This window comes from Squalius cephalus (genome assembly GCF_949319135.1).
Source record: "Squalius cephalus genome assembly, chromosome: 3".
Lineage (NCBI taxonomy): Eukaryota > Metazoa > Chordata > Actinopteri > Cypriniformes > Leuciscidae > Squalius > Squalius cephalus.
The window spans coordinates 38,351,614-38,366,259 of NC_137124.1; the positions used below are offsets into that span (position 1 = coordinate 38,351,614).

At 37.5% G+C, this 14,646-nt stretch overlaps 1 protein-coding gene across 1 annotated transcript in view; it reads left to right on the forward strand.

Annotated features, from left to right (window-relative positions):
• The window catches only part of pcxb (pyruvate carboxylase b), a 227,539-nt gene that overhangs the window by 14,810 nt on the left and 198,083 nt on the right, over window positions 1–14,646 (forward strand). The window contains exon 8 of the mRNA XM_079866756.1: window positions 13,222–13,340. Within this exon, the coding sequence (XP_079722882.1) occupies window positions 13,222–13,340 (119 nt within the window). The remainder of the gene's footprint in view (window positions 1–13,221; window positions 13,341–14,646) is intronic.

Consider the following 14,646-nt stretch of genomic DNA (forward strand, 5'->3'; position numbering starts at 1 on the left):
AATTACTTGTACTTGTATTCTTCAAAGTAAGCAAGATCTCATTTATACAGTGAGCTAACAACACAAGCTAATTAAATGTGTAGTGCGACTACTAAAAGTTTTCCCAATTAAGATTTCACTGTTTTCATTCATTATCTTCACAAGGTTATAGGCCTGTGTTAGCCTCTGATTGTTTCAAATTAGAAAGCCATTTTTTGTCTTTACTGTTCTCAGATTACAAATGAAGTATTCTGTGCTCGTATTTTAGCATCTTTGGAGGTATACCAACACTTGGTTTGTATGTTTGGCAAGTTTAATAGTCTACTGTGCTCCTACAGAGGGTAAACAGGTGTTTAAGGGCTTTATTGGATTGTCACAATCCAAACACAGGATCGCTGATATGAAAGGAAATACTTTTGATAGTGGCACCACTGGATAGAAAAAAAGAGAAAATAAAGAAATCTAGTAGACAGGTGAGACTCTGTAAGCAGAGGTGAGACACAATTGGAAAAAAACAAAAAAAACAAATTGGTAAACAGGTTTTGTTGCTGGTTCATAAGAACTATAGGCACATATGACAGCTTTGGAATGTGATAGACTGATATTTGTGAGCTCAGTTTCTTCCCTCTTTCAGGGGCGAATCTTGTTCTAACAATGTCCATGTTTTGGATTTTGGTTGTGCATGACAGACTATTATCATGCAGTTCTTTGTTTTGTACATCTTTGCCTTTTCGGTTTTCCTGTGTTCTTGTTTATGTATAGTGACCAATCAAGCTGCGTTTTGATCCTAAAGCCTAAAGACTGCTTTAGCTTTCATCCTCACACCCTGGGAAACACAGAGAGACATAATTGTCCAATTGCAGTGTTTTGTGTTATTGATTTCAATCATTAAAGGGATAGACCTCCCAAAAAGGAATATTCTATTATCGTTTAGTCACCCTCATGTTGTTTCAACCCTGCATGACAGACTTTCTTCTGTAGAAAGATATTTTGAAGAATGATCAAACCACACTGGACCCCATTGACTTTTATTGTATATAAAACCGAAATTTTTCAAAATGTCTTCTCTGAGAATTTTAAGTAAGAGCAGCCAAAGACTGGTTTAGACCACAGTTATTGTATTCTTAAAATGTCTAAATATTGGGTGATATATCAGTCTGCTGATAGTCCTGTGCCAGTTTTTATACACCTGTGCAGAGAGGTTTGTTGGTCCCACATCGCTTTGATGATTTCAGGAATTCCTGTTTCTGGATAGAATAATCCACTAAGACAAGGTTGAACTCATGACCCTGGATTTAGGTAGCGGCCCCATTATTTCAAAATCTCTATTGTTGGCAGTCTTAGTAGTTTTTTTTCACTCACAAAACCCCTAAAATCCCACAACTAATGCACTTGCCTTGCCAGTAGAATTGATCTGTAGAGCTCTGGTAAAGCTCTCTAGCTCCATTACAGTCTCTGTTTTGGATTGTAGCCCAACCAGCAGCTTTCTTTATTCTTCTGGCCTTCATGACATGAAATATAGGCCATTTATGATAATTTTGTACTAATTTGATAATAAATTACACTCGCCCTCTTGGTAGGTCTCCATTGCTGAGAGTGCTGGTTGAGCATGATTGTTTTTTTGTTTTTTTTTGTCTGTGGAAAAAGCTTTACTTTACATTCACTTTCTTATCTATTACTGAGCCAGTAACAGCTGATGGAATTCAGGAGGGTCTGATCCTAATAGGAATAGCATGACATGCTAAGGTCCTCCTCAGTCTAAGCCGTTCATTAGCCCTCACCTGAGTAGCCTCGCAAGCTCTAGGACCTTGACAAGTTGGTCGGTGTCCTGGGGGTCTTTCAGGCTATAGACATTCTGTTTTTGACATGACTGAGAATGGAAGTCTGTCGCCTTTTCTGTCGGCTGGCAAAAGGAAAGACATGTATTAGGCCTAAATAATCCCTCCATTGTTACTCACCAGACTGGGATGTCAGTAGGGATCGACTAGCCAGAGTAAGCTCTGGATCTTTTCCCAAAGGACTGGCTGACAAATCCATATATTTTATTTATTTATATATTTTATACACTGTCGTTCAAATGTTTGGAGTCAGTTCATTTTTTTAAATGTTTTTCAGAGAAGTTTCTTATGCTCACCAAGGCTGCATTTATTTGATCAAAAATTTAGTAAAAAGGAAATATTGTGAAATATTATTACAATTAAAATAACTGTTTACAATTTTAATATAATTTATAAAGTGATTTATTATTAGCAGCCATCACCATTGTTAATATTTTTTGTGGAAACTGTGATTTTCTTTTTTAACCTGGATTCTTTGATAAATAAAAAGTTCATAAGATTTATTTATTTGAAATAAAAGTATTTTGTAATATATGCTTGCACTGTCACATTTGATCAATTTTAGCACCCCAGTTGAGTAAAAACATTAATTTATTTTGAAAAAATCTTACTGACCTCAAACATTTGAAGGGTAGTATATAAATATGTACACCTTGTACTAAGTTCGGACCCTTTTTGCCTTCAGAACTGCATTAATTATTCATGACATAGATTCAACAAGGTGCTGGAAACATTCCTCAGAGATTTTGGTCCATATTGACTTGTATATGTATAGCATCACGCAGTTGCTGCAAATTTGATGCCTGCACATTCATGATGTGGTGGAATCTCCAGTTCCACCACATCCCAAATGTGCTCTATATTGGGTTGAGATCTGATTACTGTGGAGGCCATTTGAGTTTAGTGAACTCATTGTCATGTTCAATAAACCAGTTTGAGATTATTTGAGCTTTGTGACATGGCATGTTATCCTGCTGGAAGATGGGTACACTGTGGTCAAGGGATGGACATAGGGATGGACATTGGTCAGCAACAATACTCGGGTAGGCTGCGGCGTTTAAGCGATGCTCAATTGGTACTAAGGGGCCCAAAGTAAAATATCGCATACACTATTACACCCCCACCAGCAGCCTGAACCGTTGATACAAGGCATGATGGATCCATGCTGCTTTCATGTTGTTTATGCCAAATTCGGACCCTGTACCATCTGAATGTTGCAGCAGAAATCAAGACTCATCAGACCAGGCAACATCTTTCCAATCTTCTATTGTCCAGTTTTGGTGAGCCGTGTGAATTGTAGCCTCAGTTTCCTAAACTTAGCTGACAGGATGGCACCTGGTGTGATCTTTCGCTGCTGTAGCCCATCTGCTTCAAGGTTCGACGTGCATTCAGAGATGCTCTTCTGCACACCTTGGTTGTAACGAGTGGTTATGCATAAATGCATTGAGTTGCTGCCATGTGATTGGCTGATTAGATATTTGCATCAATTGTGTGTATTTATATATATTTTAAAACATTAATAAAAAGTACAATAGATAGAAAATAACTTCCACCTAATCAGGCTGTACCATTTAACCACAATTGCGGGTTCTGACATTGGCATCAATGTATTAAAAAAAAACAGCAACATCGTAAAACTGTTGCCTTAGTACTGAAAATTAAGTATAATCATTACAGATTTGAACTCTGGTCCCCATAATGTCATTGTAAGACTCTATTTTTTGGTAATGAGAGCTTCATCCTTTTAACTGTTTCCGTGTCTTAATTATGTCGCTGTCCGTGGTTCTGAAATGCATCATTTAAAACACTGTGTACATTTGTCTTGTGAGCTTTTGAGCAAGCAACAGTGCATAGTTAATTCTCAAGCATTCTGAGGGGACAGTTTACTTTGTTACAGAACTTTAACAAATTGCAGCAACAACCATTTAAAAAGATCATGTGGACATAAATCTTAAAACTGTTCATTTTATAACCTGTAACTAAATTAAATGGGGCTAGACTGAAAAATCGAGTGAGGATATAGTAAAAAAGAAATGCGTCTTCTGGACAGGATGAAAGACGTGAATGAATAAAGGAGTAAACATCGGTAGGGGTGGAAACAGCAGTGAGGAGACAGTCAGTACTGTACTGTGAAGGACGTTCCCTTGGTTGCAAAATAAACACACATTTTGTGGCATCGCACGCACACAGGCCTGAGGCTCCCACTGTATACCATGTGGAGTTGTGCTCTGCTGTTGATGGCCAGAACTGTTGAATTGATTTATTACTTCTGGCTGCTGTTGTTGACATGGCTGAAATCTAAATGGCTACAGCCGGCTGGCAATGTAAGCACTTTAAAGGGCACTGTAAGTCATTTGTCCTCGCTCTCACACAGCTTTATTTTATTTTCAATAAAATTTCCATCTGACAGTCTTGTGGTCTGTGGTAAAAGATTGAATTCGGAGATTAAGCCAGTGGTATCAGAATCTCTTTGTGTTTGAAAGAAAAGGCCCATTGTCCCTTCCCTTTGCTTCCTTCACTCCGTAGATTCACACCTCTCTCTGCGTCCATCCAAACGCCCCGCGCTAAATAAAATGCTATGTGCACTTAACCTTTCATAAACAGCAGAAACTGAGGGATAAACAACAGAATAGCCGGCAGCTTGCTGTCATCAGCAGTTTGATTTTTTCTGTGTCTGTGCTGTTGGTTGATATCTCTCGCTCTTTTTTGGTCTTTCTTTCAGGGTTTTTTTATGCAATGCATGTGATTCAAACATAAATTAGCACATTTTAAAGGAACGGGCAGTACAAAAGCTCTGTTGACAGATGCAGTTAACACACCACATGTGGCATACTGTGTAATTTAGACTTCGAATGAAGATTTGTTACTGCACATGAGCTATTTGCATACATTTGGCTTGAACATCCACTTTAAAGCCCCGCTTATCTGATGCGTATGTATCTGAATTAGAGTCAGGGTGATCGCCGATTTTGTAAATGTGATCAAAAACATGTCCTCCCTTTCTTTCTCTCTTGATATCACTGTCTCTCTCCCGCTCGCAGATTTGAAATGCAAATAGTTATTTGATGACAATGAATTTTGCAGCTTAAAGCTATTAACATGAGGTGATTGACTATAGCAAGCAAAATTCATGAATAAATCTTCAAGGAAGGATTACAGATAAAACCAGCTCATCAAATAACACAGAAGCCTGAGATAACCCGATTCTATCATTCTCTTCTCACATCTCACCTCTCTACTCCCTACAGAGAAATACAAACCATTCTTCACCATACTGCAGTCTTTCTCATTCTCTGCTTGCTCTTCCCTAAGGCTGTGTGGAGTGCTGCAAAGTGGGTGTTGCGCAAATGACTGCCAGATCTCACTAAAACAGACGGGCCGCTGGTGTTATAAACGCCGGTCTTTTGTAGGGACCCTGTCCTAAAGGCTCGGAGCGAGCAGATGACCTGCACTCAAACAAACACATGTAGGATAGGCTGTTAAAGGAGAAATTTTCATTTCCATTCCCAGTTAATCAATTTCCATTCCGTTAAACGATGTGTGTGTCTTATTTACTTAAGCATACATACTGTAAATATAAACCCACATGAATCTAGGGCAGACTTATTACACACTCATGTATGCTACATAGGCCTGCATGGCATAGATAACTGGAGTGCTTCTTATGTAAAGTTTCCTTTCCAAATTTGTAACTGGAATGGTTTTAAATGAGCACCGAATTCAAATGACCACTACACTTTTCTGACACTGTTTACCAAAGAGATATCTCTATATGTATATAGATTCATCATTAGGGTCTGTATCTTTGGGCTGCTACACATATGCCATCCGCCATATTGAAACAGTATAAGTCGGTCCGTGAACATTCGAGAGTAAGTTGACTATGCAACTGTAGTTAGACACATGTATGAATATCTATCTGCAATAGACTTCACCAGATGATTTTGCTAAACTAACACAATACAACAAGACGAAGGCACCAGTTGACAAAACATTGAAAAGTTACCGTAGTAAAGGTAAAAACATTAAAAGTACCACAGTAAAAAACATGTAATATTGAGTTAATACAGTTAAAAACACAAACCAACACATTCTCACTCGTGAAATGTTATCCCATTTCTTTGGGAATTTATATATCAGTGGTTTCACAACCAGAAGCTGAGCAATGTTGTGGCATCACTGATTCTTACTGTGAGTGACGACACGCTGACCGTTCTAAGGTGCCGCACACTGACGTCTCTAGAGTGGTCGAATGTGGGATCTACGTATACATATCTATGGTGTTTACTGCACTACTGAGTGAGCAGTGTAGTGCGATTCACGAATCATTGACTCTTATGAGCCAAATCTTTTTAGTGAATCAAAACATACAGTATAGTACGACCATCCGATTATGAACAAATGACTCTAATGAGCTAGTTCTTTTAAGTGAATCAAAGACATGCAGCGTGACAAGTGTAGTCTAATTTCCAACCGAATGACTATTATAAGCTGTTGTGTTTAGTGAATCAAAATCCCTTATGAATCAGTCAGAGAGGTTACTAAATTGATGTAATTCACTTACAGAATCACATGTTTCTTACGTTTTTCATCTTTGTTTCAAAATGAAGCAATAACTGTTAATGTGTCTTGGTGCACTGCACTCAAGGCTTTTGTGAGACTTGTGCAGTTACTGACTGGTTGTTTGTGTGTAGTTACTGTAATTGTAGTGGTATAAAATTCAGTTTAATTCAATTGAAATCTGTATTGGAATTGGAATCTCAATTGGAAACAGACTGCTGAGGGTCAGAAATGCAATAAGAATTATATTTCATTACGCAAACAGTTCTGAAAGAAACGTTTTGGAATAAAAGATAATTCACTTGAATAATGGTATTTCCAATGGAGTTGTAATGAAACAGAAGTAGCGACATATCTTTTCTTTCATATTGTGGTGAACATCTGCATATTAATGCATTACTGAAATGTTGGTTCTATTTTTTGATTGTTGATTAGATTTTGAGATGTGGCTGTTGCATTAAAAAAAAAAGAAAACGAGAAAGATCTGATAGCGATCTTGCGGGCGTGGGCTTAAGCGAACTAAATGATTGGTGATATCTGACATATTGAGATTTTTACATAAGATTTTTAATGAAGCATGTATGTATGAAATTGTTCACAATGTGACCAATAGCATGCATTTAGAAAATAGATTAATTTCATGCTGAATTCCTTGAACTAGAACCACATATACTTCTAAGCATACACTAACCAACAAATAAACTGTCTTATTCACAGCTCACTGCATTTGTAATCTCATATTCTGTGTATCTATACATTTTCATGCTTGAAGGTGTGTACACTAAACACACTTAGCAACAAATACACTTTCTCTAAGCTCTTAAGCTCTTATAACACCTGATGTGAGCTGCATGCACAAAGTTCTCCGAAAAATGCGTGCACAAACTTTTATATCACTCTTTTTTTTTTTTTCTTCCCCCAAGCCATCTAATTGAGCTGTTCATGCAGGAGCTCATATTTAATGCATTTCACAGAGAGATGAGGAGAGACTGGCAGAAATAGTCTTCTGTAGAATGTCCTGCTGGTGTTAACAAGCTTCAGGACTGCACTTATCTGCTGGCTCTTATTTTATATTCTGACTGAGAACATCAATCTTAATTCCATCAGACTGCCAGCAGGGGAATTTTTGAGGGATTTCGTTGATTTTGTCTGGAGTGTATCTGGAAGGGGTGGTGTCATGCGTTTTGTTTGTTTGTTTTTCAGTTTAGCTTGGATGCCTTGGATTGTATTCGCTGAAGCTTTGGGGTCTTACTGAGTATTATGGGACATTCGCCATGGTGTTTATTGTTTTGTCTGTGGGCCAGTTTGATGGATTCAGCTAAACTTCAGACTCAAGTTTTTTTTTTTACAAAGCAAATTAATTGGGAGGGGAAAACAAAGGATGGACATTGAAACTCAAAGTGGAAAAGACAATCATACAGAGAAAGGCCATGTTTACACTTGGCATTCAAATGTGACCTATATCTTATGGTTGTCATATGCACTTTAAAAAGCATTCATAAAGATCAAGATATGTTTCAAGAAAGTTATGAGAAAAACTGGCTCCGATATCAACAAAAAATAAGGCATTTCAAGACAATGACATTAAATGTTCAACCTCGTTATTGGAAGGATTTGCTGCTCGATGGGAGTAAACGTGCTGTGTTCTGATTGGGTGATGATCAAATCGGCTTGATTTGCAAGTTGTAAACATGAAAATGTGGAAGATAAAGATGTAGAGCAAAGTATTGTGTTTAGCTTTAGATTTTTGAAGGTGAAGGGGTGAATGAAAGGTAACAAATAAGGAATGGAGAAAAAACGATGAGCCAGATCAATAATAATGAGATAACATGAAATGAGCAATTTTTAGTTCCCGATTTTCTTTTTTTTTTCCTTTTTCTTTTTTTGTTAATTGCATGACAACTGTTCACAAGCTTTAAAATTCCTAAAGAGTTGTGAAGTACAGCAAGGATTTACCCCTTCACTCATTCACTTACTCGCTGTCTCAACTTACTCCCAGACTCATTCTCTCGCACACTGAATCACAACATTTATACTACTAAACAGCATAGAATAGTGCATAAGTATGCAAATTGGTATGCACTACTCGCTCACTGACTTGGTATTCACTCGCTTACTCACACACACACTCATTCAATCTTCCACTGACTCACTCGCTCACTGATTCATTCACTCGCTCAGTGACAATATCAATCTCTTGCTTAGTGACTCACTCATTTAGTGATTCATTCACAGACTCAATCGCTCACTCACCTGCAGACTCACTAGCACACTGACTCATTCGCTCACTGACTCATTCGCTCACTGATTCACTCACTGACTCATTCATTCACTCATTTTGCTCACTCACAGACTCATTCATTAATCACGGATTCGCTCTCTCACTGATTCACTCACTGAGTTGTTTGCTCACTCACGCACTCACAGATTCATTCACTCGCATACTGACTCACTCACTCAACTCAATTGCTCACTTGGTCACTTATTCACTCACAGACTAATTCAGTCACAGGCTGACTCACTCACTAATTCACTCACTGACTCATTTGCTCACTCACTCATTCACTCAGACTAATTCACTCGCTCGCTCACTCACTCACTCACTCACTCACTCACTCACTCACTCACTCACTCACACACTCATACACTCCATCACTCACAGACTGACTCATTCACTCAGTTCACTTTTGTAGCGAGCTTGTTTTTTTATATAGCTTGGTTTGTTTATGATTTCTGAATCATTATCAGTGTCTTAGGTCCAACCATATTTGTTCCTTCCTCTTTGGTCTAATGCCGAATTAATTGAAGGAGGGGATGACCCCAGTGGTTTTCCCAATATTGCGCTTTTGCTCAATAAGCAAACAGAATGCTTGATATAGTGCATGAAAGGCCATGTTTGTATAAGTGCTTCTCTAATGTATTCTGAACAGACAATCTGCCATCTGCTTTATTGTCTGAAAAATCTATAAACAGTAAAGCGGATCCTCATAATAACAAGTTTTATTTGAACTCGTCTTGTTTATTGTACTTTCATACACTCAGTTAAATAGTTTCATTAGTTCATAACATACAGTGTTCTCTAGATGTCACTAAAGCAGCGAGTTGAGTCTGAGCACATCTGGAGCTCTGACATACTGCCGGTAATGATCGAACAATGATGTGTGCTAATAACCATAGTGATACTTCTCATGTATTCACATATGCTGGTGTCTATCCTTATCTTTGGACCCGTTCACTGTCTTTCTCATCTGTGTATTCTGGGCCATATCTGTAGGTGAATTGTCGCCATAGCAGCGGCTTGAGAGCTGATTATAATCATGCATGTCACCACAAACACGTCTGATCAAAAAGACACTGATTACGTCTCTCTCTCTCTCCATCCCCCTTACTCTTCTCTTCACCATCTGTCCTTTCTTCCAGCCTTTCCTTATGGTACTCTTGTTAAAACCTGCCTATTTGATGCTGCATCATAAAGGGAAGTGTATTGAATTCAGCTGAAAACAAATATTGTGCAGAAACGTCTAATTGTAGGGTAAAAGTAAGTGACTTTAGTGAAAGGATTAGAAAGAGACAGGTTGGTCTGTTGACAGGTCAAGGAGGTCTGTAGTATCTGCAGAAAGCTATCAGTAAGTCTTCCCATTCATCACTGTGACCTGACGGTATAAAGTATAGGGTATATAATGGAAACTGAAATTGAATCCATTAAAGGATCCATTAAATTGATCAAAATGACAGTAAACACATTATAATGTTACTGATTCCTATTCCAAATAAATGCTGTTCTTCTGAACTTTCTATTCATCAAAGAATCCTGAAAAAAATATTAATGAGCACAACAGTTTTCAAGATTTCAAATAAGAAATGTTTCTTGAGCACCAAATCAGCATATTATAATGATTTCTGGAGGATAATTTTTTTGCACACACACACACAAAAACTACTATGTATATATTTTTTTAGGGGGAGGCCACTTTTTTTAGGCCACTGTTATGATTGGCTAACATCTTTGCAAAGGAAACAGCATCAACACTCAGTACATGTTTTGAAAACATTATCCATTAGGGGTGCAAAAATACATCGTTATAGCGTGATATAAAAATGTGACGATATGTATAGGTGATGTAAACGATATGATTTGCGATACAGAGTTACAGTAGTTTTATCCAAGACTTGTTATTTAACCCTGATGTATGACTCAAGTATGTCCATTTATATGATGTCAATTAATGTGTAAAATAGTATACATAATTTGATGTATTGTATAAATATACATGTCAGTTGTAGTATATATATTAAATGAATATTTCCATCATGCTACATAAAAACCCTTGAAAGTTCAGTTATGATTTTGTTTTATTTAAAAAAATAATTTTGAATAAATCAATTCATCTCACATTAGTTTGTGTCAGAAATCCAGCATCATTGAGTTGTTGTACATGTTCTCATAAGTTTCCATTTTGCCACATTGACAGTAGGCACATGTGTATCCACGTGAATCAGATCAATTCCTGCCTTCCGGTGAAATTTGTACGCAGTTACAGTTTCTGAAGAGACATTCAGGCTTGATAAATATCTGTGGGTGCAATTTAATATATAAGCATTAACATCAGCATGTGTTTAGGCTCCATATTACACATTCAACATCCTCTAAAACTAAAATGCTATTTTTTATTTTCTTCATGAGGAAAGCCTTAAGGTTTTACCTCACGTTACAGAATTCATTTGTTCATTAATGTTTTATTAATTCATTGATTTATTCATGATTTTCTCATTAATTCATATGGTTGTCATTGATTCATTCATTTTTTTCTCTCTCTCCCCTGTTATCAGTAGTGGTTTAGCTGACATCAGTTTGAACCCTGTTCAGATGGTCATGTTAGTCTGTTAAGATTAAAAAGCATCAAATCCTGCTGGCACGATTGACATGGAGTGTTTAGGGATGCGGGAAGGAGGGATGAATGGAAAAGGGCGGGAGCTGAGTGAATTAATTTTTGTCAAATCAGCATCACAGTAGTTTGAGTCTGTTTGTGTAAAGCATCTAAAAGTATGGATTTATGTAGATGTAGTAAATACTGTAATGTGTCAGAGTAAGTTTACAAAGCTATGTTTGAAATTATATTTGTGTGTGTATACTTGTGTTTGTGTTGTTTGTGTGGGTGAGCGTCTGCTTTTGGCAAGCTCGTTGCAATGTGGGATTAGTAGGCAACGCTAAATTGTGGGGAGAAATTGGATCAGATTACAGTGAATTTTGGCACCGGATTATCTTCAATCCCTTAATTGTATCCAAGAAGCCTGAATGAGTTTTTTGGAAGACATTGAGAGAGAGAAGACACTGAAAATGAGAAGAGAGTTGCAAACTTTAGAAGAAGCAGGTTCTGCATCTCGTGTTTTTGTTTTGCATGTTAAATGTGAGACAGTTTTCATCTCACCTTGTATATATATCTCTATATCGCATATCACATCTTCTGCTCCATGGGTTGTGTTTTGGGCTGTGGTCCTGCTGATTTCGTGGCTTTTACCAGAAGCTTCTTTGCTTCCTTCCACTGGCACCATGCTGTTCAGCAGAATTAACCAATTGCCTCAGGGGTTTTTTCTTCAAGCTTGAGATATTTAAAAGAGGAAAGTTGGGGCTTTTTAAACTAAATCTCTGCTCATCATGTTGGGTTCAAACTGTCATTCCTCTGGGAGCTCAAGCAGAAGCCCCTGGGGATACAGGCACATGTAAATAAAGTCCTCAAACTTTAAAAATTTCCATACCAAAATCTCTGACAATGTTACCACTATTTCTAGTTTCTAACAGAAAGCATCTTTTGATTATTGCATGCTGTGGAGCTGATGTGTTGGGTCTTTGTGCAGTGTCTTAACTTAGCAACCATTTTTACTGGATGCCTTCCAAAGCACAATGCAGCTTGAAGTAGAGCAGGGTTGGGCAACCATGGTCCTGCAGAGTTTAACTCTATCCCCATTCAAACACCTAAAAACAAATCGAACCTAAGTCTTGCGAATTACAGCCAGGTGTGTTTGATTATAGGGATGGATCAAAACTCTGCAGGACATCCTGAAGTTGCCCATCCCTGAACTAGATGCTTTCAGGGCCTCAACTAGAATACACCTAATGTTTAGTAGAGCACACAAGAGAGGTCCAAAGCTGTTTAAAAAAAAAAAAAAATTGTATATATTTTATTTTCAATTTTACATAGTGTACAAATTTAAGAATACAAAGAAAACCAAACAATACAACCATAACAAAACAAAACAAAACCAAGGGGGGTTGGACTAACATAAACAAGACTTAATCCTAGATGAATTATTACAGTGAGAACAATAATTATACACTATTCAGACTTGAGGAAATCTACGAAGGGCTGCCATATAGTTTGAAATTGGCGATGAGATTGGGACTCCAAGGAACGTATCCTCTCCAGTTGTATGACATGAAACAATTCACATAACCAAGCTTTGAACGATGGAGAGTCTGAAGATTTCCAGTTTAAAAGTATTGTTTTTTTCGCAAGAGTCATGCCCATCAATAGAGGTCGTTGCTGCGATCTTGGAAGAGTATTCAATGTCTCAGAGGATCCAAGAATTGCAAGACCATGGTCCTCCTTTTGAAAGACTTTTGAAAAAAAAATCAAATATATCAGTCCAAAAATTAGACAGTTTGTGACAAAACCAAAACATGTGTTACAAAGAACCCTCCTCTATTTTACATCTGTCGCAAACTGGAGAAATAGAATGGTCCAAAGCTGTTTTAATGAGGTTTAAGGTGGTCCCTAAACAACATGTGCTCATATGCTAAATGTATTTTCATGCTAACACAACAACTCTGCAACATTTTTCACAGGTGGGCTATGAGAATGCAGGCACAGTGGAGTTCCTGGTGGACAAACATGGAAAGCACTACTTCATCGAGGTGAACTCACGCCTACAGGTGGAACATACAGTTACCGAGGAGATCACTGAGTAAGTGAAAAACTATACAATTGCATTTACAAGATGCACACGAAATAGACTCACAGAGGTGTGGGAGGCTCTTATTTTAAGATTTATAGCTAGTTTGAGCTAGTTTCCAAAACGTTAACTTGGCATATGTTGAAAGTTAAATGAATAGCAAATCAAAACACATCATAGATATGTGTTTGCATGTAAATACTCCATTTGTTTCTCTGATTCTGTATGTCTGGAGGATATTACCTTTGCCATTATATTCTATCCAGATGCGTTCTTATTAAAGCAACTTCTTAGAAAGCACAAACATCATGTACCCTGCAATTACTTAAACAGTCAAACACAAAGTGCAAATATACTAATTCTACAGTAATTACATTCACACACTGCGGTAGCACTCATAGCTCACTAGACAAACTAGCTGAAACCAGCTTCTGATAGCTAAATTTACATGGTTTCATGCTGGTCCAAGCTTCTCATGTATTGATTAACTGGACTGCCAGCTGGCTGACCTGCTTTCAACCTGGTAGCACAGTGGACTCAACCAGTGGACTTCTTCAGCAAATTTCATGGGGCCTCAAGATAAAAAAAATAAAAATAAAAAAAATAAACAAATAAGCACAAAAAAACAACAACTTTAATTTTTATTAATTGTTGGATAATAGGAGTAGTATATTAAAATAAAATTTAAAAAAACAAATTAGGGCTGGGAGCTTTCAAATATTGTTGTGGAAAATGGGAAGCCTAGTCAAAAAGTCGAAATTTGACCATTTGGGTCAAACTGATTTGAATTGGTAGGTTACTTTGGACCAGCAACAAACCAGCTACCATGTCCCAGAAGCCATTTGGACCAGCTCAAGATGGTATGACCTGTTTTTTTCACTGGCAAATCTAGTAGTACTAGTACTACTGTATATATAGTAGAACTGGTGAAGACAGTCTGAAAGTAAATGATGAGTTGACTGCTGTGATTGGTTATTTGTAGTATGTGCCCCATTAGTTCCAGGATTAGTGCGTTGGCCAGAATAATAACAGCGTGTGAGAACATGCGTGTGTATGCAAATTTGCCTTGATATGTTTGTGTGAGTGTGTTGGCAGTCTGTCAATGTATAGTGTCTAGAAAAAAAAAATGTTTTGTCTGTTGCCCCACCTTGAGAAGTTGGTCAAGGGGAGAAAAGGATGATAGGAAGATTGAATGAGAGAGAACATGTGTTAGGAACAGCATGTTTATGAGAGAGAGGAAGGAAAAGGAGAGAGGCGTTATAAATAGCTCTCACCTCCCCTGATAACCTGTGAGCTGCTCCATAATGACATAGAGATG